Consider the following 22,800-nt stretch of genomic DNA (forward strand, 5'->3'; position numbering starts at 1 on the left):
GAAACAGGTTGAACATGCGAAAACGCGCCTACGTAACGACTCGTCCAAATAACTGACTCTCTGGATTATTGAAATTCCATTACGAAACAGACAAATTGACAGCGAATGAGAAATTTATTTAACTTATTGAATAAAAATTAAATATTAATGCGAAAGCAGTGTTGAAAACTTGTCGCTTCGATTCCAAATTCTAATTTCGCGTATAACTTTTCCTGAACTGAATTTACAACTATCAACAGCTACCGTGCTCTAGAAAATATAAAAAATGTCATTACGCAGCAAACACCGATTCTAGCGTATTGCGCATTGCGCGCGGTCAAAAATATGTTCTGAAGAAAAGTTGTATTAGCAGGGAACGATAGGGGCAAGGTTTTCGAAATGTATACACTATATACCGATTATTATTCGTTTCTCACCAACAAACATCTATTACATATACATATTAAGAAAATGGGATATACGTGTAATATTTCAAACGCCGTTTATGTATTGCAATGTATATTTTCTAATATATCTGCCAATCTTTATTAATGTTTTAAAATATAATATCATTTCATTAGGATAAATTCAATTCTGAATGTTCGTTATCGGAGTGTGAATTATGGTATTTGCTAATATATTATGTTGCACCGTATAAAGATTCGACGATGCTTCTAATAAATTAAACTTCCTTACATAAACATGTCCGAAGTGATTAGTGATTAGAGTGTATATTTAATCTTGCACAGAAACCTATTTCAACATGTCTTGTTCAGACCTTTTAATATACCGATAATAAATAATAATAAACCGATTTTCTCATTCGAATACATAAAAATATAATAATTTTGCAGCAAATTGTTTTCTAATAACAATCAAATGATTCGTATAATTTTCTATATATTGATATAAAAACATTAATCACTTAATAAGTATATCCGTCTAATCTATATACCCGAAACAGTTTCAAAATTTGATTTCTTTAAGGTTTTTCTTTCGTCTTAATATTTTCAACAAATTATGCTACTATTTATAAAATAATGTCATTATATACCAATCGTAAGTTGTATAGCAATTACGTAGCAAATATCGATCATCATTGATTCAATAAAAAGAGAAAATAATCGTCTACGTACGTCTGCTTTGTTCTAATACCTCGATCGTTACTAAATCTGCACGAGAAATCAACGACTCGATTATTAATAATCATCTGTAGCGTCCATTTCGTATCAGTTCGAATTATCGATTATTAATCGCCTATGGCATCTGTGGCGATGTGATGAACCTCTATCCTTTCAGTCACCTGACCAGCCAATAATCTGCAAAAAAGAAAAACGACAATTTCAAATAAATGTGTGACAAAATCAGTAATTAACAATAACAGAACAAATTATAGCGAGATAAAGCGACGATAAAATCCAGTCTCCCTCAAAGGTCGGTAATGCGAATTATAGATAATTTCAACCATCAGAAATACAGTCAAGAATAAATGTATAATAAACCAATAATTTAAAGCAATGAAACTAATTATAGCGAAATAAAGTAATAATAGAACCCAAACTCTATCTGAAAGATCGGTAATACGATGACTGTAACACCTCGTCAAATACGTAGACAACGATGAAAGTAAAAGAAAATTTCGTTAGACTACTTAATTCTACTAAGATTAATAAGTGATTAAAAATAAAATCAATAAGTAATTAAATACGAACGTACTATTTGAATGAAGCAGATAGAAGTGTAGAAATGTTGGTAAACTTGAAATGAAAGTACTAATAATGACAGGGTAACGCTCGACGGGACGAATTTTCGCTCCACGATTGTCAAGAGTACAACGTCACACTCCACGGTATGTTTCTCCGAGAAACTACGACTTTCCAATATTTCGCACCAATAGGCGCGCTCGATTTGACTTTGACAATATTCTGCACCAATAGGCACCCTCGATTTCACACCGCAATACATTGCGCCAATAGGAGCGCTCAATTTTCATATATATGGGTCCTATTGGCCAGGATTGTGACGAACTTCGGATCTATACTGCCGCCAATTCAGGCCAAAGAAGCACACCGCACCAACTTCAAGTTAAAGAGGTAACCTACTTTATCAGACGACGAAGGGAACTATATTATCGATGTAACCATATTATGTATACATATATTATCAATGACAACATCATGGACTAAAGATAAGATAGACCTCTCGTGCAATGTAAAAAACAGTGTCCTACGAGCCAGTGGGCTGCGTCACAGACGAAATATACCACGAGACAAATCACTTTATGAACCTTCGTGGCCCAACGTGACTGCTATACCAACTAAGAAATTCGACACGATACTGATTTTAACGTCCTCTGTTTATAGATGACGGCCACTTGTGATGAGCTATTTACAGATTATTCACAATCAAAATAAAATTCTTGTCATCGATAATGATTACCGGTAGTAAAGAAAATCTTAATCATTTATAATGATTATTTGAAACCAAAATTTTTTAATCCAAGACATTAACTCTTATACCATATAGTAACTTTAAAAATTTGTCTTATAACAGTTGTGACACGTGGCACTAATAAATTAAACTTAAAAGTTAGAAAATTCTGCTCTGAAGTCGGAAATTTTGCATTCTTTTATTCTACCATTGAAACGATTGAACATAATTAAATATCATTTATGTACAATTCAAACGCAAGTATCTGAAGATTAAGTGATGGAAACGGTATTAAGGTAGCTATTAAGGTCATTGAATTTGTTTTTTTCGTGCTCTATAAGGATATGGAAAAATAAATATATACAGTTCTATTTAAAAGAAAAAAAAACTGGTGATGTCCACCACTTGTAATCTTGTAAGAAAAATGACCATGAAATAGAGCTGTTTTCACCGTTGCATGTGGCTCTTGAATTGTACTGAAAAGTTTTTTCATACAACAGTAATAAATAAGGCAAATGCTTAGGTGATCCCATTTATCTGGGTCACTCTACGTATATGTATACATATATTATGGTAGCGTGCGTGTGTGCGCGCGTGTGTGTATGTGTATATATGTGTATATGTGTATATGTGTTAATGTGTATATGTGTTACAAAGAATAAATATTATTAAAATGTTTAGTTAATCCATTATATTTAACAGCATTTTTTCTAATTATGATATTAATATTTCATCGCTTATATTACTTACACTTTATGTAATACGGAGATAGTAATCTTAACCCTTATAATCAAAATAATCTATTTCTGGTTCTGATGTTTTTATGCTTAATATTGTTTCTGGCTTTTGGATCTTTTTCGCAGGCAGTGATAATATTGTCCTAAAGAGAACAAATGGATAATTTGAAATTAATATTTGGTTGACAATTAAGTAATTGCGGATTTTGTCATTAAGTGGTATTGACAAAATCCGCAATCACTTAGTTGCCAACCCGATATACAAACCCATTGTTAATTTATTAAAATTACGTGACAGATTTTGAAAATTTACTTAATTTTACTTACTTCACGGATCCATCAGCTTTTTTAGTATTTAACATTGGACCTGGAACTTTTCTCTGACCATTTTCCCGTTGTACAATCTCTAATAAACTATAACTAGGTAACCAACACTGTAATAAATTTCAACGTAATACCAGAAAATTAAATTATAAGTTCAATTCTGCTAGTTAAACGTAAAATATGCATTACCTTATCTTTTACAGCAGTCGCAACAACATTTCTTTTTGGCTCCTGATCATACGCCTGGCTTTCACAACCAAAATGTTCGCAAGACTCGTGAATAAAATGACGTTTATCTTTGTTCATGCTATCAAAGGAATAACTGCGTGATTTTTGTTTAGAGGTTTTTGCTAATTGAACCAACTCTGTTAATTTGTCATGAACCATCTGACAAAAATGAGGATCCTTTTTAGCCCACTGTTTCATAAAATCACTGTATCTAGGCATTAATTTTCCACTTAAATCTGGATTTACAATTTGCAAACCCAACGCCAATCTTCTATTCCGTTCTATTATTTTACATTCATCATTGCATTCTAAAGTTTTTAACTGATTCTGCTTCTTTGCTCCTTGACCAAATACTTCTTCCAAATTAATAGAATGACCTAATTGCATATCAGCCATTTTACTAGCTAATATGCTACTTGCTATTCTCTGATATTCTTTAGAATTTTCGGCGCAAACACGCGACATAGTCCTATGCCCACACTGACACGTCACCTATGTATAAAGAGATTTTTATTAGTAATTTAGAAAGCCAATATATTAATACAAACTTTAAACTTAATTATACAGAGATCTTATGTATCATCAAGCCGTGAATGTCATTTTGAAAACATATTTAATCAATTACCTTAACCATCTCCTTGCAAGGTGTGTCTGGACATTTACCCTCGTGACACGGAGCAGCACAGATGTGTCCACACAGTTCCCTTTGAACAGTACAAGGCTGAGAACATTGTTGTCCTGGTTTTTCACATGGTCCAGAATGACAAATAGTAATGCATTTATGTCGGCCACAGGATATGGGCTTGTTACATGACAAACCACATGAAATTTCGTTAACATAGCATGGTACAGCTTTTCGTAACTCATGTTTGCCATGACACCATCTTTGAGTAAGAACAGTACAAGGCGGACAGTTTAATTCACTATGACAATTATGTAATATTTCGTGGCCACAAGAGTGCTGTCGAGAGCAAGGTCTGTCACATGTAGGTCTTCTTGTCCCGCAAGGAACAGGAGGATATATCACAGAAGCCCCGCATTCACAATATAATTCATCAAAACTACTTCGCCAACATGGTTGACACCTTCCTATTTTAATATAATGTTTTATATTAATCTATTAATTTCGTTGACTCTTTTTCTTTTTTTGGTACAAATCTTAGTTTCTTTTACTCTTTATCGTACAGTATAATTTTTATGATTTTTACTTAATCTTTGCGATTTAATTTCAAAATTAACATTAATATTATCATTAACATAATTTAATACCTTTATGACAGCTTTGTTCACATTTATGCCTCCCACAGCTTAAAGTTTTAGAACATATTAATGGACAAATATGTTCTATCTCTATGCAACACAGTTGGTTACATTTGTGCTTCCCACAAGACCTTTTTTTTATACATCTCTTCTCACACCGTGCATCATCAGCTTTTGATATCAAATCTTTACAAGCTATTTCCCTATCCATGTTTCCGCAGCGGCATCTAACATTGGTAATTAAGTCACAAACAGGACAATCCCCTACATGACACTTCACTTTACACTTATGAGGATTATCTGCAGACAATATATTATATCATAAATTTTTACTGTATTTTATCAAAAATCCCATTCACCTTCAATTTGAGATGAAATACTCACTAGGCTGCCCGCATTTCAAATTTTTCGAACATATTTTGTCACAGACTGGGATTGAATCTAAGCAAGTTTGTCTCTTATCTATTAATGGTGTTTGCCCACAGCAGCAAGTTGTAATTTTGTCAGGAGTTAAAGAACAGGATTCGCAAGCGTCCGCATGACACAATTTTGTACAAGTGTGATTACCACATTCTAACAATTTACCGCAAATAGTTCCACAAGAATATGTGAACGAAATATTACTCTGGCAAGTTATTTCTTTTGTACTTTTGCCACAATAACACTCTGAAAGTAAATATGCTATCAGAATGAAATTTAATACTTTAATTTACATTATGTCATATTTAAATTACATACTTTGCGTTATTGTTTCTTCACAATTTGCACATTCTCCATGATGACATTTACTTTGACATTTATGCCTGCCACATTTTAAATTTTTGCCACATATAGACTCGCACAGCAATAATTTCTGAGTGCTACACTGTACTGTTTGCTGAGTTTTACCGCAGCCACAATATTTTGTTACCATTGCCGTACATTGTGGACAAGATCCAGGATGGCATAGAAGAGTGCACTTATGTGGACAACTATTTTTCGATAATGTTCTAGCGCAAATTTCACCACAAGAATGCGCAACATCTCTGCGATTCCATTCAGGTACTCTTGTTTTGCCACAAAAGCAAAAGTAATCTTCAGGTATTACTAAGTTAACATTTTGACATGCTGGACATCTCCAGCCATTTTCTATATAAATAGTATATAAAGAATTATTGTAGTATGGTATATAGTATATAAGAATTATTAGTATACAATTTAATAACTTTTAATAAAAAAAATTATCCGGCTTATAACTCTAATTATATTTACCAGATTGTGATGACTTTGCCCATTTTTTAATACATTTCAGATGCAACACATGATAGCAGTTAGAACATGACCAAACATAATCATTCTGTTTAATATATTCACAACATACTAAACATTCTAATTGTCCTCTATTCAACTGTTCTGCTAGTCTTTCTCTTTGACTTGCATCATCATCTGCACAATAAAATTATAAAACTGCATTATTATCATGTTAAAAATACAACATAGCATAGGAAATACCAACTTACATACGTACCAACTGGTGACTTCCTATTTTGTCCCCGTTTCTGAATATTATTTCTTTCGCTAATTTCCCTTTTATTTCTCCAATGTTCATTTCCTTTCTCTTTATTTTCAGATACATAATATTTACCTTTATCTTTCTCTTTAAAGATTTCTAGTTTAGCTTCCTTATGGTGTTCTTTAAATCCATTATATCCTTGATAGTTGTGCCTTTTCTCTTTTATCTCTTTTGCTTCTAATCCAGTTCTCTCGTTAAAACATTCTTTATATTCGCTACATTCTCCATTACTGCACATTTCATTTCTTGTTTTAATTTTATCTTCTTTATTATAATTTTCTCTACCATATCCTGGATAGTGATGTCGCTTTTCTTTATAAAAATTTCCTTCCCTATTATATCTATCACTATACTGATATTTCCTTAAATTTCTATGATTATTGTAGGTCTGTTTGAAACCAGGATTATAGTAAGTAAATTCCTTCATCGAATTTTTGGGCTGCTGTATGCTATCACCTTGTACAACATTATTATCACCAATGGTAGTTCTTTTATCATTAACCTCATTCGACAAATTTTTATTTTTATTTGAACATACATTCATACTTAATGATGATTCTCCTTTATTCAAATTTATTACAGGATCCTTTTTATTATTACAAGTAGCACTATTAGTCATTGAACATTGATCCAATGCATTTTCATTTATAACTTTTGAATTTACTTGTGATCTTCCTGCATAATACTTATTAGTAAAGTATTTACTACCTTGAAGTTTATGAGAAGTTTTGACATGCTGTTGATAGGAATTTGTATATGCATTTTTTTTGTAACACTGATCTTGATGTCTTTCTTTGTGCTTATAATTAGAACATTTTTTGTTGTTATATTTACCTTCATGCCTACTCTCATTACAAAAGAAGTATTTATCTGATATCTTGCCGTTATCCGTGACACGATAATTTGCATCATTAGTAGATTTTGTATTCTCTAACTCTTTATTTTTACTTCTATCACCATATCCTCTATTATTTGGCACAAACTCTTCAGCCATGACATGTAATTTTGAGTGATTGACTATGCTGCCTGAAGATTCCGTAATTCTCTTTGTAGAGGCATATTTATCTTCGTTCTTCATTACATTGCTATCATATTTCCAAGAGTCATCAGATACGTAGCCTTGTTGAGATTTGACAACATTTGGAAAGTACTCCTCACTATTTAATACTTGTGCATTTCCTACTGGGTTTATTACATGCCCATGATAATTATTGGTTGTAGTCAACAAACTTGGCATAACATTGGTGTTCGAATGATAGAAAGCATTCGGACTATTCTGTTCAAATATAGGTTCATTTTGTACGTAGAACTCACGACTAGGTTGCAAATAATCGTTATTTATATTATCAGAAAATAATGTCCAATTTCCTGTTGCAGGCCCAGGTATGCTTTGATCAGAATACATTCGACAATAATTTTGGTCATCTGGCCCTGAATAAGAACCATCCCAAGTAGCCATAATTCTTGCAACTTTACTTTCTTCGTTGTAATTTGTTATACTAACAAGAACACAATTATATTTATAAGTCCCTTCCAATATTACGCTGAGCTGATGTACAATTAAACCTAAAATATGGTTAACGCAATCTTTTTAGAAATCTTTTAACGCAATACCAAACTTTCGTAATATACACCGTTGTATGTCTTTATTTTAAATTTTTAAACATAAGTATATTAAATACTCGTTGTGGAGAAAATAAGATAAGATACGATTGATATTGCAATACAAAACCGAAAAAGTACGAAGACCCTTTTAAGTAAGTATGTAAGTACTTACTCGTGACTTATCAAGCATGAATCATGTAATCAAAACACGCTATCAAATTTTCATTGGAATAGTACATTTGAACAATTATTTGAAATTGTAATTGAAATAAAATTTAGAAGATATCTCGAATATTTTATAACAGAAATAATGTAGTTTGTATCATATATATCATCTAATATAAGATAAAGATTGATCGTCGTACTTACAAGAAGAAAGCTTTAGAACCTTCTTGGATGTTGAATGAAAGAGAGGATTAATTTCTATTTGTGAAATAGATGGCACTATGTTCAATTTAATTTCATTTTATTTCCTAACCTTTATGCTCATTATGATGTAAATAAGCGTCGAGCCTCGTATATCACATACAAATATAAGTGTTATATCTGTTTTATGAATCTTTTCTCTCGTTTTATAACATTTAGTTATATCAAAGATATACAATAGTAGTATTGTTTACTATTAACAGTCTAAATGTATTGACAATTTATACAGTTATAGGGTCATTGATGCGGTGTAAGTTTACGATGCATCCCTTACTTACATATTTTCATTTCAAAAGCTAATCACTTTCTTATTTTATATAAAGCCAAAAATTATTTCCTTTCACCCTTTTATTTAGGAAAAGTATGACAACTGAAGAAGGAAATCGTAACTCAACTTTACAGTCGCTAGAGGAAACTGGTCAATGTGTAACTAGTACATCACAACATGCAGGAAATAGTAGAGAATCAAATACTGTCAGACCACAGGAACAGAGCAGCCGACAAAATAATTTACAAAGAATACAACAAAGGAAACAACTGATGTTAAATTTACCACAAATGAAAAAAATATTAAAAATTGCAACATATAGCACGTGTAAAATTGAAGATTGCAAATGCATTGGATGGAAGAATTCTCAATTACTAAATAAATCTTCTAAAAATGATACACAACAACCTATTATAAATTTTTTTGACCCTTGTAAAAGTTGCAAGCATGTTTTAGAAAATCATGTTTCACATTTGACTAATCAATCAGAAGAAGAGGTCAATAAATTATTATGTATGGTTATAGACGCTGACAATATTTTTCTAGGTTTACAGAAAGAAGAAGATCCTGACACAAAGAAAGTTTATTTCTACTTATACAAGCTTTTAAGAAAATGTATACAATCTATGACTAAACCTATGATAGAAGGTCCATTAGGACAACCACCTTTTGAACGACCTAGTATAGCAAAAGCAGTAATGAATTTTGTTGCTTATAAATATGGTCACTTGCCACAAAGAGACATGCAAGCTATGTGCGATATGGCTAAAATGTTTCTGCATTGTTTGAACCATTGGAACTTTGATCCACTTAGTGCTAGAAGAGGCACAATCAGTGCAGAAGAAGCTCCTGCATATAAAATTAATCATACTCGTTGGCTTGTATTTTGTCATATACCAGCATTTTGTGATTCATTACCTCATTACGATACGTCTCTAGTTTTTGGACGAACGTTCGTCCAAGCTGTTTTTAAGCCAGTTTCCAGGCAATTGCTAGATAAATGTCACAGTGAACGAGATAAGTTAGCACCGGAGAAAAGAGTAATAGTCTTAACACATTTTCCAAAGTATGTAAAAATTTCTGTTTTTACTTTATTTGTGTTACTTCATTAATCGATGAGATATATAACGTATATGCAATATGTAATACATTTATTCAATTTTAGGTTCCTATCAATGTTAGAGGCAGAGATTTATTCGGATAATTCTCCGATCTGGGATCCTGATTTTAAACAAGTACCTCCTACTTATTTACAATCTGCATTGGAATCAAAAGCAAGTCAAGGAAGAAGAACCGGTGAATTTGAAAAAGTCACAGTTCCACCAAATGATAAAGATAACTATACAACAATTAACATAAGTCCTGGCATGAAGAAAATTCATGAAAAAAGATCACATTCCGAAGGCCGTTCAGACGTAAAAAGAAGAAAGAATGAAGAAATTTTTGAAGATTTATCAGAAGAAACAGTTGCTGAAATTATAGCGACTATCAACGATCCTAATTACATGTGCGGGCCTGACGCAGTATTTCCTCCAAATGTTCCACGAGATGAAACTGCTAAGATTGAGGAAAGCAGAAAGATTATAGAATTTCACGTGGTTGGGAACAGTTTAACGCAGCCAGTTTCTAAACAAACAATGCTTTGGTTAATTGGATTACATAATGTATTTAGCCATCAATTACCTAGAATGCCAAAAGAGTACATATCTCAATTAGTTTTTGATCCGTAAGTAACATGGATAATAAAATAGATATATTTTTCACGATTTATAATGTTTTCTTTATTTATAGGAAGCATAAAACACTAGCTCTAATAAAGGATGGTCGACCAATTGGTGGTATCTGTTTTCGAATGTTTCCTACTCAGGGCTTTACAGAAATAGTATTTTGTGCTGTTACAAGCCAAGAGCAAGTTAAAGGCTATGGTACACACTTAATGAATATGCTTAAAGACTATCATATAAAAAATAATATATTACATTTCCTTACATTCGCCGATGAATTTGCAATCGGATATTTCAAAAAGCAGGGCTTTAGTAAAGATATAAAATTACCTCGGTCAATGTACCAAGGATATATTAAGGATTATGAAGGAGCAACATTAATGCATTGCGAATTGAATGCGAAAATTGTGTATACTGAATTTACGGCTGTGATACGAAAACAGAAAGAAATTATTAAAAAGTTGATTCATCAAAGGCAACAAGAGATACAAAAAGTTCACCCTGGTTTAACATGTTTCAAAGAAGGTGTTAGGGGTATTCCAGTTGAATCTATACCTGGTATTCGTGAAACCGGTTGGAAAAGTTATACTCAGACAAGAACAAGAGGAGTAGCTAAAGGAACTCAAGGGCCAGAACCGATGGAAGCGTGCTTGGATATCACTGATTCTTTGTATAATGCGTTAAAAAATGTTTTGAATAGCGTAAAAAATCATAGTACAGCATGGCCATTTTTAAAGCCTGTGGATAAGAATGAAGTGCCAGATTATTACGATCATATTAAATATCCAATGGGTGAGTGCAAGGATTGAGTAGAAAAATTCAAAACATAATAAATCGTACAAAATGGGGAAAGAATGAAAAATTTTACTTTTCAGATCTCAAAACTATGACTGATCGATTGAAAGCTAGATATTATGTTACAAGAAGATTATTTATTGCAGACATGACACGAATTTTCACTAACTGTCGCTTGTATAATAGTCCTGATACCGAGTACTATCGATGTGCTAATGCTTTAGAAAAATATTTTCAAACAAGAATGAAAGAAATTGGTCTTTGGGATAAATAAAATTCATAAATTAAAAATATATGTGTTGATTATATTTTTATGGCTAATGTTTGTACATTCGTCTGCAAATACAGAAATTAAAGACTAGTCAATGTAAAAAAGAACTTAGTTCTTAAGAGGATACGAGAAACGATGGAAAAGTAGTACTCCATGTAAAATGTAGCTAAAAATATTTACACCTATATTCTATAATCTGTAATAAATTTGGTACTACGTTCTTTATCATTTTTCCACCCTAAAACACGATTGAAAATAGGATACACAGCAAATTAAAATCAAACTGGATACTTAATTTCACGGCCTAATTATAAACATTAGTCGAACAGTTAATTAAGGAATGTAATACACCGATTATAACGAGATTCTGTATAGTGGTCATTCTATGGAACAGTGAATCTCTAAAATGCGTTAATTCTAGAAGACTTAGTAAACTGAAATTTCTATTTTCCGTAAATAATTAACTGAAACGAAATAAAGCTAAAATAAAAATAAACATTTGTAGAACACATACACACACATTTTTTTTAAATACAATTATGAATATTTATTTGAGGACGAATTAAACGAAAATTCCTAGTAATTGCATGAAATTTTCTTTAACAGATGCTATGTATATAACTGTTTAATTGTAAACGAACTGCATTTTAAACTAGAGCATTCGCTAAATTAATGAAAAAGAAAAGACATATATATGTATTTTAAATATGCAAATAATACCTTATATCATAAAAGACAAATTATTTGTAAGATACATATTTTGTTTCTATTATTAAAATTACTCACATATGTACATCTATGTATAAGAAATGTTTCCACAAAGTTGGAATTTGAAATAAACTGGATATACATATTTATAACAATAAAAATAACATATTTTTCTACTATGTAAACTTTATCATTATTTAAGCTATCATTTTGCATATTCTATCAGTTCGTTTGTATTTAATGGACTCATAAGTTGGTTTTCGCTTTCATTGATAAGTAGTAAGTCATTTCGGCAGTTTTGTCAAGTATAGGATTAATATTGTCATACAGATTTTAGAAATTCTTAAGAAACTAAAGAAGTTAAACTCTTTTTTGGCTAACAATTTCTATTCTGTAAATATAACAAGTGTAGAAAATAAAGAACTGGCATTTATATGGAATAGAGAGATTAGATATCAAAATAGGGGGAATATTTGTTGGAAATTATAAAAATGTTAGAACCAAAAATTGCTGTATATTAGCTTAAATCATATTAGCTCACATTATGTTAGCTGAAATGTATACTAGTTCATTGACGTGCAAGAAACTGTTTAATATACAGGCATGAATGCATAGAGGTAGTAAAAGAGGGGGCATTAATATAAAGCAGCTCCATTCTTCAGCAGAAACAATATTAGAAGAGTCAATGCACTGTCGAGGTAGTGCAAAATCTAGTCAAATAAACAAGCTATTTGCTGTTTTTGGCAATCAAGATTAATATTTCCTTTTATACCTACAAAAATCAGAAGAGCGACATAAATACTTTTAGTTTAAAATGTGTGACGACGATGTAGCAGCCTTAGTAGTAGATAATGGATCAGGGATGTGCAAAGCAGGATTTGCAGGAGATGATGCTCCGCGTGCTGTATTCCCTTCCATTGTTGGAAGACCTAGATATCAGGTAAAACTAACAATATCTTAAATATGACCTATTATAAATCGTTAGCTAAATTTATTTATACATACTGTCATGTACATTTATATTAGTATAAGATAATATTTGTTCTAACTTAATATCGGAATACCGTGAAACCTTCAAAATTATCGTATTTTTAAAATTCAATACATTTACATTTGTAAAATCAAGTTGTTTCAAAGTTTATAAGAAAGAATGGATACTTATCACATTATTTATTTGTTCTGAAAACAATAAAAAAATGATATATAGGGAATCATGGTTGGTATGGGACAGAAGGACAGTTACGTGGGAGATGAAGCACAAAGTAAAAGGGGTGTTTTAACTGTTAAATATCCAATCGAGCACGGCATTGTAACAAACTGGGACGATATGGAAAAAATATGGCATCATACATTCTATAACGAACTAAGAATCGCTCCGGAAGAACATCCTGTTCTATTGACCGAAGCTCCTTTGAATCCTAAAGCTAACCGAGAAAAGATGACACAAATTATGTTTGAAACTTTTAATTCTCCAGCAATGTATGTCGCTATACAAGCGGTTTTATCGCTTTACGCTTCAGGGCGCACTACAGGCATTGTTCTAGATAGCGGAGATGGAGTTTCACACACAGTACCGATTTACGAGGGTACGTGTCGTTATACATATACATGTGTATTTATCATTTCGACCGATAGGATGATTATTTCTGCAAATTATATTATTTCGTTTATATTTCATTCTTTAATGAATATTACAAAAGCAAAACGGTTCATTTGATTTGATCCAAGATATCATTGTATATATAATATTTGTGTACAGCTAACGTTAATTTAAAAAAAAAACTGTTTCCTGAAAAAATTATACGATTTTACGTCGTGATTTTTATCGCTACAAAATACATACCTTTACGTATTAACTATTAATGAAAAATATAATTCGTTTAATTCATTTATTTGTAAAATTTGTCTAAGAACTAAAATTTATCTAATTTATACAACTTGTATAATATACTTGAGAAGAGGGCATTCATTTTATTGTATGTGAATACATGTTGCACGAATAACGGAAATTATTATCAGAATGAACATTTTTATTGGCATATATCACGTGTAGTAATGTACGCAAACGTAGTATTGGTTTTAGTTTTAATAAAAGTCTATGACAATATCCTTCCAAATCGTTATAAGACCGAAAAGTAGAAGAATCCTGTATATATTAATTATAATTGCTGTTACGAATGAAGAATCCTATTTGATTCAGGATATGCGTTACCGCATGCAATTTTACGTATGGACTTGGCCGGCCGCGATTTAACAGATTACCTCATGAAGATTCTAACGGAAAGAGGATATTCCTTTACTACGACCGCGGAGCGTGAAATTGTTCGAGATATTAAAGAAAAATTGTGTTACGTTGCTTTGGACTTTCAACAGGAGATGGCTACGGCGGCTGGCTCAAGTGCCCTCGAAAAAAGCTATGAATTACCGGATGGTCAGGTAATTCTGACTTATATATAATGTTTAATTTTTTAACGATCTATGGTTATTCAGGAACTGAGAGTTTGAGAGCAAAATGTTTAAATTAACGAACTAATTGATGCTGTTTTTAGGTAATTACTATTGGAAACGAACGTTTTCGGTGTCCAGAAGCAATGTTTCAGCCAAGCTTCCTCGGCATGGAATCATGTGGAATACATGAAACCACTTACAATTCAATCATGAAATGTGACGTCGATATTCGTAAGGATTTATACGCCAATTCGGTCTTATCGGGCGGAACCACTATGTATCCAGGTATTGCGGACAGGATGCAAAAGGAAATAACGGCACTGGCTCCGTCTACAATGAAGATCAAGATAATCGCGCCTCCAGAAAGGAAATACTCGGTCTGGATCGGTGGTTCGATCTTGGCCAGTTTAAGCACCTTCCAACAAATGTGGATTTCTAAGCAAGAATACGACGAATCGGGTCCGTCTATTGTACACAGAAAGTGTTTCTAATTCTCCTTTCAAAAAGAGTTTTCAAGAGGTTTCAAAAGAAATTTGACTATATTCAATTGAAAAATTATAAATCGATATTGTGTCGTAATAAAACTAACTTACTCTGTATGCAAAATTTTACATCACAACGCGTCACCTAATATTTATTTGAAAACTTCGATTTATTTATAGGATAATTAATTTCTAACATTTATCAGAATGTTTTTGTAAGAAATAATTTTATTTATTTGACATTTCTTATTTCTAAATTATAATTTCTATTATATACAGGTCATTTCATAAGTTGCTAATGGACCGTACCTTTTTCTCCTCTTTACCTCTCTCTCTCTCTCTCTCTCTCCCTCTCTCTCTCCCTCTCTCTCTCTCTCTCCTTATTCTTATTATTTTATACATTATTTATTTTAATATCTTTTCATTTTGTTTAGAAACAAACAGATTCGCATACTAATATATGAAATACATTTAGAATGTAAATGCTCTTGTACCTCTATGATAGCCGAAATATTCGACTGAAATTATATTCCTAATACTATTATGTATAACCTTAAACAGTGGTCCACTACTTATGGAACGACCTGTATGTAGAGCAATAATATGTGTACTATAATATATAATATTTATATATAGTACACAATATAATAAATATATTTTGTAAAACACGCATACAGTCCATTCATTCCCTTATATATATGATTCATTTATTTTAATACCTTAATATTATACAAAAATAAAAAATGAAAAAAGTTGTCTAGTTCAAAGAAGAAATTTTTATCGTCGCAGTGAAGCTTTTAAGACCACAGTTTATAAAACTTTAGTTGTTTTTCAAGTTGTGCTTGTTATGCATCGAAAGTAATAAAGTGATAAAAAATATAAATTAAGTTAACTCATAACGATTCTTTTATCATTGAAAAGTACTCCCTATAATATGTTTTTAATTCATTAAAAAGACATAAGCATTGAAAACTGCGATCTTAAAAGATTGTCACGCTGAACTAAACAACCTTTTTTTCTATAGTTCTCTTTGTCATTAAAAATGACGGAAATGTTTTGCATGATCAAAATAAATGAGCCACCCTATATATACATCGATCCAGTTAAAATCATATACATTACTTTATAGTTGCACGCATACGGTATATCAGACATATGCGTGCACGCACGCACGCACGCACTCACGCACGCACGTACGCACACGCGCGCGCACACGAAAAATAAAGTAAACGTATATACATGCTATACACATGACAATTACGTAGGCTGTCACAATCTCGTTAATTCGAAAGTCACAACAATATCACGAAATTCCGAAACAATTTATGTAATCGTTAAAACTTAACAGGAGGTACTTTATGCCTAACATTCATTTATGTTTTCAAAATTATATTTTAAACAATTCAAATAATGTTAATAGCACAAAAATTTATGTTGTTTCAAATAATAATTATAATATTTATAAATGTTATGAGATTTTGTGTATCAAAATGTGATACACACACATGTATGTTTTATGAAATTATTAGTTTTAAAACAGAAAAGTATATGACATTATTTTACGTCTTTGGTATACTTGAAAAAGCTTTCAATGCGTAAAATCGAATTAACGAGAACAACGTAAATAATTCTATGCTATGTCTTAACATACCTAAAAGACGCTACTCGTTCTTATTCTGTTTATTGTAAACAAAATATAATCGTTTGATGTCTACTCATCGGTAGTGCGCACTACTATAAATAAAATAATAAACAAAAACTTATGTATAATTGGAAAGATGTTTCTTTTTATTTACAAGTTATAATCGCTATGTTCACCGTATTTTAATGTCGAGCATTTCAATTTACGAAATGCTGACCATCTCTTATGGACGGTTGAATCGAGTACCCCATTACTTGTCATGTATGATAAAATAGAATAATGCAATTAAAGTACATTCATAATAAATTAGTGCACTTTACTGAAAGAATTTTCGACGATTGTAATTAAATGCTAGGGTAAAATTTAGAAAGAAATTAAAAATGAGATAGAAAAAAATAGAAAAGAAGAAGACGGAACAAAGATATATCTTTAGTAATTGATGTTAAAACTGAAAAGAAATTTATTCAAGAAGTTTATTTCATTTTAATATTTTCAAGCGGACGTCGTACCCACTTTTCTCTTGCACTATCCATAAAAAAAAAAAGAAAAAATTACATAAATAATTTGTAATTTTACTGAATCTTTGATATTAATCATGGAACATATTTGTTGACGCCAATTAGTTTTACAGCCAAAATTAAAGAAAAGGGCTACGAAGAATTTGAAGTAAATTGCATTATTTGTATATAATATTAATTTTGTAATAGTTTATCACGGAGTATGCATATCTTCAACGCATTTGAGCTTCTGCATGTTTAAATGTAAATTCACATTTTATCCAGTTAATTGCAAGAAAATACACTTAATCTGATTATTTATGTCCATTGAAGTCTGTACAATTTCAAATAAGATTTTATAAGTATATTTAATAAATATTAATTAAAATTGAATAAATGAATAACATTTCTACAAAACTGCGACAATATCAAATTACAGTCGTACAAATAAAATGATTCTTATAGATTTGAACAAACTATAAGATCAATATCTTTTGATCAAGCTTTAATAAACACGGATGAGTAAGTAAGAAATAAAAAGCATTGTGTTATAGGTACTCTTGTCAAGTATAGTCATCTTTCCTGAATTTTGTTTTAAAAAAAGGGTAATAAAAATATCTTTGGTGCTCCTATTTCATGTAATAAAAAAGATATGATTTTAGAAAAAAGAAAAAAACAGATGTATATGAGGGAGCATATCTATAACAAAGATTAAAAATGATAAGACAAAAATAATCCTGTCCACTGTCGTAAAACGTTTATCTTCTAGTAGATTTTCTTCTACCTGTTGATCGTTTTGGACGACGACTATTCGATCGTGACATATTTGACCAAGGTAAAGAAAATTCACTGTAATTATAAAACAAATGATATAACCAATATGAATCAGTACGAGTGTAGGACATAGTTATTAATACATTATTAATTTACCTTGGGGTGAAACTAGGAATAGGAGTACCAAATGCAGTAACAGGTAACTGGGGATCCACTTGAAGACTTTGTATTTGTTCTACATCAGGCCATAACGACGATACAGCTTCTTCTTCAACAGCAGACGGACACGGCCCGGTATGATTCGTATTGTAACACGTTGCTTGATGATTCTGCCTTTCTTGTCTTTGTTTTAATTTTTCAATATGTCTCTGTTCTCTAAAAATGGAAGTTCATCTGACTATTGAAATTTACTTAATAATCAACCGGCTGTATAAGTTTGATCGAAACGGTGAAACATTATGAAACGGTTGGAAGGAAATAAAATACAGTAACGACACTTTGTATTACTTTGGTAACGCGATACAAACCTTATCCTTTGTACATCCCATCTTTTTCTCCTCCTTTCATCATTTTCTAACTTTAAATGTCTTTTGTTAAAAATTTCATCATCCAAATTTTCAGTTCCTTCCATCGTATAACAGCTTGTATATATCTTTACCCTCCAATTTGGAACTTCTAACGAGGTATTACTTTCTACTAAATTAGGTTCCTTTAAATTTAACGTATAATTTGGATCTCCAACAGCTGTATAATAATGTTCCTCTGTAGTAAGGAAGGATTCCTTTTTTGTTAATGGCTTCCCCTTCCTATCACCTTTCCTGTTGTTTTCTTGAGTTGATGGCTTATCTTGTACCGTAGAGGATGCGTCGTTGCTAATCGTAGACGAACATGAAACACCCCTTTTCCTTTTGCTTCCACTGGATAGCGACGTCGAGTCCGTTCTTCTTTTCTTCTTCTCTTCCCACTCTAATCTAATATCATTACCAGTTTCTATTTTTGTCTCGTGCTTACTTTGATTATCATTTGGTTCCTGTTTAACAGTGGTAATGCCACCACTGGTATTTAAACGTATCTTAAAGCTTTCATTGTATTGAGAATTACTGTTCTCAGATTGAATATTCCTGTGAAGTTCGCTAGTCGATGGCACATTCACAGAATTAATAGTTGGAGACGAGCAAGCTCCTATGTGCTCTGACGCAATGGAATTTTCATTGTTTTCTGATCTGAGCTTTTGCAAATTTACACGCCTGTCCATACGCTCCAACCGCAGCTTAAGCTATAACACAGACACACATTTATAAGTAAGTTCCGTCAAAATAACGCGTATCTCTACAGCATTAATGTTAATGAAAACTAATAGTTCTGATATATTGAAATTGTACAAATATAGATTTAAACATTTAATCAATTAATTAAATACAAATATAAAATCGAGATTTATTACTTAAATAATAATAAACACGACGAATATATTCCATACATTGCACGGAAAATGTAAATACAACTAAATACAAAAAATTTCATGTAGGAAGATTAGAATGAATTATTTTTTCCTTTTTTTCATTCAGAAACACAAACATTCACAAATGAATAATCACAGAAATTACGCAGTATTCGTTTAAACAACTTTATTTACTGTCAACAAACGATAGGTCGGTCGAGTTTTGATTTCTTTCCGAATCCCAGGCATGATCATTCTCGCAATTGATCATACATACGTATAGATAACACAAAGTATTAGCGAGAGTGATATTATCGGCAATAGTGTCGCGAAAATTGATCGATTCTTTCAGAAAATCCGTTTATTTAAAGATCTTTTATTTTCCATAGTGAGAGTATCGTCACCGGAAAGGCAGATTGCCCGCGAGAAACAAACAGAAGTTACATATGTATAACGTGCTTGTTGTTTCGAAGTTACGGTTCTATACAAAACAGCGCCATCATGCGGTAACGTTACGTCTGACCTTCACGTTCGAGTGACCAATGAAAGAAAGAGGAATAAGAACCGGGAAAGCAGAGTTGAAAGAATGGGAAGGGCAAAGATATTGACACACGGACATAAACGCGGGTACTTTGCAATGCATCTTATCGTCAGAAACATGCAGCTCGCGTGGTAATAGTAAATTAGTAGTAAAAGAAATGACAAAAAAAGAGAGAATCCCAGAGGAAATGAAATAATTGTAAATTAACACGAACATTGAGATACGCGTTAACATTGAGACGAGAAGATTAAAAGCAAAGGAAAGGAAGGTACCGTTTCATTTTCCTGTCGTAGAGCTGCTAAGAGCTTATCCTTCGTCACGATTTGTTCAGACTGTTGTTGAATCAAATCAAGATGAAGAAGCAAGAGTTCCTTAAGATGTTTGACTTCTGTGAGATCGTTCTGACGTGGTTCGTTACCTCGAAGAGGACTGACACCAAGAGTGGAGGTGGCAGTGGCTACTGCCGGAGCTCCGCTATCTGTCATGCTGGCGTACATGTGATCGAAATCACAGGGAAAACTGAGTATTCCAGCGGCTGGTTTACCATCCTCGTCGACGTTTTCGAATTCAGTACGGGAGCAGCTATTGTTCTGGTTAACGACAGAGTTAACGGTGGTGCTGGTAGTCGAGACCGTGTTACTTCGAACGCCGCTGGTCGCCGACGTGGTAGACAAGTGTTCGTTCATCGCCGCGACCATGTTGTCGTCGTCCTCCTCGTTATCTTCTTCCTCGTCTTCTTCGTAACAAGGAGCAGAAACGGCCGTAGTCGCTCGATCGTCGTGCTCAATGATGGTGATGGTGGTGGTAGTGGTGGTGGTAGTGGTAGTGGTGGTGAGATTGACGATTGGCGTCTCGATACACCTTCCGGTGTACGTCTCTTCAAATTCGATTTCACTGTATTCCGTTCTCGTGTTCACATCTTTTTCATTACGTATCGCTCCCTGATTCTCCGGTATCTTCAGATCGGAATTCACGTCACAAAACTCCACGCCGACGACGCCCTCGGCGGTCAAGCCGGTAACACAGACACCACTATTACTACCACTGTCACCGTTATCACTGCTGGTGGAACAACCACTACCACCACTACCACTACCGCTCTCACTAGTAGCACTAGAACCAGTAGTACCAGTACCAATACCAGCACCAGCACCAGCACCAGCACCAGCACTGACAATACCACCAGCAGCAACAGTAATAATAGCAGCAGCAGCAGCAGCAGTAGTAGTAGTAGTAGTAGTAGTAGTAGTAGTACAAGTAATAGTATTAGTAGTAGTAGTAGTATTAGTAGTAGTAGTAGTAGTGCTAGTAGTAGTAGTAGTAGTAGTAGTAGTAGTAGTAGTAGTAATAGTAATAGTAATAGTAGTAGCAGCAGCAGCAACAGCAGCAGCAGCAGCAGCAGCAGCAGCAGCAGCAGTAGTAGTAGTGGTGGTAGTAGTAGTAGTAGTAGTAGTAGTAGTAGTGGTGGTGATGGTGGTGGTGGTGGTGGTAGTGGTGGTGGTGGTGGTGGTGGTGATGGTGGCGGTGGTGGTAGAGGTAGTGGTAGTAGTAGTAGTAGTAGTAGTAGTAGTAGTAGTAGTTGTAGTAGTAAAAGAAGAAGTAGTAGCAGAAGTAGTGGTCGCAGTAGCAGTAGTAGTAGCGTTACTAGTATCACCAGCTAAAGCAACTATGGAAAAGGCAGTGCTGCCAGCAGCGCCGCTCTCGTTTTCTTTCCTATTCCCGTACTCGTACCCGTGAACGTTCTCCTTCTTATTTTCACCGTTCACGAGTTTCGAGGCCGAGCCACTCGACATCTTCCCTCTCTACCACCCTCGCCACCGCTTCCCACTTCTTCATTTGTGGCCGCCTCGAGCGTACCACGCGCCCGCACCGCGCACATTAAACGTCTTGACAATATGTACCTTCACCAACAATACCCTCACCGCCGATCTCTATCCCCGTCACATATCATCACCCTTCACCGATCTCTTACCACCATCCGCTTTACAAACACTTCCTTTTAACAGATATTATTTTCCAATGTTTTCCTCTTTCAACACAACCTCCTCTCCAACTATCTGCCAGTGGCAGCGCACGAGGTGCCTGTTGTCCAAAATCGTACTTGTGTGTTTACTCTGACGAACTATGCGAGCCGCGCGCGGCGTTTCTCTGCTTCGTAGTATCCTAAACTCACGACATCTCGCGGTACCAACCACAAACCCTGTCGTTTCATTTGCTTTTCCCATCGATCATCCAGCACCCACCACATTCGACATCGACGAATCTCATTGAACGTAAGCACAGCCTATGCAATCTTCTCCTTTCGTTCTTTATTCTCATGTACACACGGATATACCTCTGCGATATATGTACATGCCACTTATATTCGCGATAAAGAAAACAAGCGCATGCGTTCTATCATTATATTTCATGCTGTGTCTTCTCTCGCAATATCGTATACGTATTTGAATGATATGTACAATGTACTTGCTTACATCGTACGATGGTTTTCACATTTTAGCGATATGATTAGAACGGAAATTTTACGTAAATTACTCTACGTATACAATTCCAATTATTGAAATTCCATTTAATTTATAAACTTGCATCGCATTTAATTGTTTTCATTTGCTTTATCACAATTGACATATAATATAATTTATATATTCTCTGTTCCTAATATAATTTA

The 22,800-nt window shown here is 33.1% G+C and overlaps 4 protein-coding genes across 10 annotated transcripts; 2 read left to right on the forward strand and 2 right to left on the reverse strand.

The window, feature by feature from the left end:
- Positions 1-171: 171 nt before the first annotated feature.
- LOC117212633 (protein shuttle craft) lies at positions 172-8,530 on the reverse strand. 7 transcript variants are annotated; one of them, XR_004488502.1, is made up of 11 exons: positions 6,466-8,172; positions 6,210-6,383; positions 5,697-6,086; positions 5,343-5,624; positions 4,968-5,258; positions 4,324-4,787; positions 3,660-4,190; positions 3,474-3,580; positions 3,160-3,289; positions 1,116-1,298; positions 172-249 (listed from the first exon to the last, which is right to left on the reverse strand). XR_004488502.1 is itself a non-coding variant. In XM_033457573.1 (11 exons), exons 2-10 carry the CDS (start codon positions 7,967-7,969, stop codon positions 3,187-3,189), a joined length of 3,846 nt encoding a protein of 1,281 aa, XP_033313464.1. In that variant the 5' UTR covers positions 7,970-8,009; positions 8,485-8,530; the 3' UTR covers positions 1,017-1,298; positions 3,160-3,186. The 7 variants fall into 7 exon arrangements, 5 of the variants coding, with proteins under 5 accessions (XP_033313464.1, XP_033313462.1, XP_033313463.1 ...); XR_004488503.1 differs by lacking the exon at positions 172-249 and adding an exon at positions 500-1,005; XM_033457573.1 differs by lacking the exon at positions 172-249 and adding an exon at positions 8,485-8,530 and having other exon boundaries at positions 1,017-1,298; positions 6,466-8,009.
- Positions 8,531-8,595: 65 nt separating this feature from the next.
- Positions 8,596-12,284, forward strand: LOC117212636 (histone acetyltransferase KAT2A). The gene is made up of 5 exons (XM_033457583.1): positions 8,596-8,791; positions 8,898-9,875; positions 9,975-10,535; positions 10,601-11,325; positions 11,409-12,284. Exons 2-5 carry the CDS (start codon positions 8,905-8,907, stop codon positions 11,600-11,602), a joined length of 2,451 nt encoding a protein of 816 aa, XP_033313474.1. The 5' UTR covers positions 8,596-8,791; positions 8,898-8,904; the 3' UTR covers positions 11,603-12,284.
- A 517-nt stretch (positions 12,285-12,801) lies between these two features.
- Positions 12,802-15,354, forward strand: LOC117212641 (actin, clone 403-like). Its single transcript, XM_033457598.1, has 4 exons — positions 12,802-13,247; positions 13,515-13,893; positions 14,508-14,743; positions 14,857-15,354. Exons 1-4 carry the CDS (start codon positions 13,122-13,124, stop codon positions 15,244-15,246), a joined length of 1,131 nt encoding a protein of 376 aa, XP_033313489.1. The 5' UTR covers positions 12,802-13,121; the 3' UTR covers positions 15,247-15,354.
- A 228-nt stretch (positions 15,355-15,582) lies between these two features.
- Positions 15,583-22,725, reverse strand: LOC117212645 (male-specific lethal 1 homolog). The gene is made up of 5 exons (XM_033457602.1): positions 21,753-22,725; positions 20,405-21,272; positions 18,678-19,426; positions 18,307-18,525; positions 15,583-18,225 (listed from the first exon to the last, which is right to left on the reverse strand). The coding sequence occupies exons 1-5, from the start codon at positions 21,923-21,925 to the stop codon at positions 18,135-18,137; spliced, it is 2,100 nt and encodes a 699-aa protein (XP_033313493.1). The 5' UTR covers positions 21,926-22,725; the 3' UTR covers positions 15,583-18,134.
- Between the last annotated feature and the right edge of the window lie 75 nt (positions 22,726-22,800).

Source organism: Bombus bifarius, unplaced genomic scaffold (genome assembly GCF_011952205.1).
Source record: "Bombus bifarius isolate JDL3187 unplaced genomic scaffold, Bbif_JDL3187 scf7180000008334, whole genome shotgun sequence".
Taxonomy (NCBI): Eukaryota; Metazoa; Arthropoda; class Insecta; order Hymenoptera; family Apidae; genus Bombus; species Bombus bifarius.

Bases quoted from the DNA above. Each gene is read 5' to 3' on its own strand.
- LOC117212633 (XM_033457573.1), bottom strand. From the start codon at position 7,969: ATGGCTACTTGGGATGGTTCTTATTCAGGGCCAGATGACCAAAATTAT. The intron at 5,625-5,696 runs GTATGTAATTTA...ATTTACTTTCAG, and splicing joins TGAAGAAACAATAACGCAAA to AGTGTTATTGTGGCAAAAGT. The intron at 5,259-5,342 runs GTGAGTATTTCA...TATTGTCTGCAG, and splicing joins TTTGAAATGCGGGCAGCCTA to ATAATCCTCATAAGTGTAAA.
- LOC117212636 (XM_033457583.1), top strand. From the start codon at position 8,905: ATGACAACTGAAGAAGGAAATCGTAACTCAACTTTACAGTCGCTAGAG. The intron at 9,876-9,974 runs GTATGTAAAAAT...ATTCAATTTTAG, and splicing joins GTCTTAACACATTTTCCAAA to GTTCCTATCAATGTTAGAGG. The intron at 10,536-10,600 runs GTAAGTAACATG...CTTTATTTATAG, and splicing joins TCTCAATTAGTTTTTGATCC to GAAGCATAAAACACTAGCTC.
- LOC117212641 (XM_033457598.1), top strand. From the start codon at position 13,122: ATGTGTGACGACGATGTAGCAGCCTTAGTAGTAGATAATGGATCAGGG. The intron at 13,894-14,507 runs GTACGTGTCGTT...TATTTGATTCAG, and splicing joins CACAGTACCGATTTACGAGG to GATATGCGTTACCGCATGCA. The intron at 14,744-14,856 runs GTAATTCTGACT...TGCTGTTTTTAG, and splicing joins ATGAATTACCGGATGGTCAG to GTAATTACTATTGGAAACGA.
- LOC117212645 (XM_033457602.1), bottom strand. From the start codon at position 21,925: ATGTCGAGTGGCTCGGCCTCGAAACTCGTGAACGGTGAAAATAAGAAG. The intron at 19,427-20,404 runs GTACCTTCCTTT...TCTGTGTTATAG, and splicing joins TACGACAGGAAAATGAAACG to CTTAAGCTGCGGTTGGAGCG. The intron at 18,226-18,306 runs GTAAATTAATAA...TTATAATTACAG, and splicing joins ATTCCTAGTTTCACCCCAAG to TGAATTTTCTTTACCTTGGT.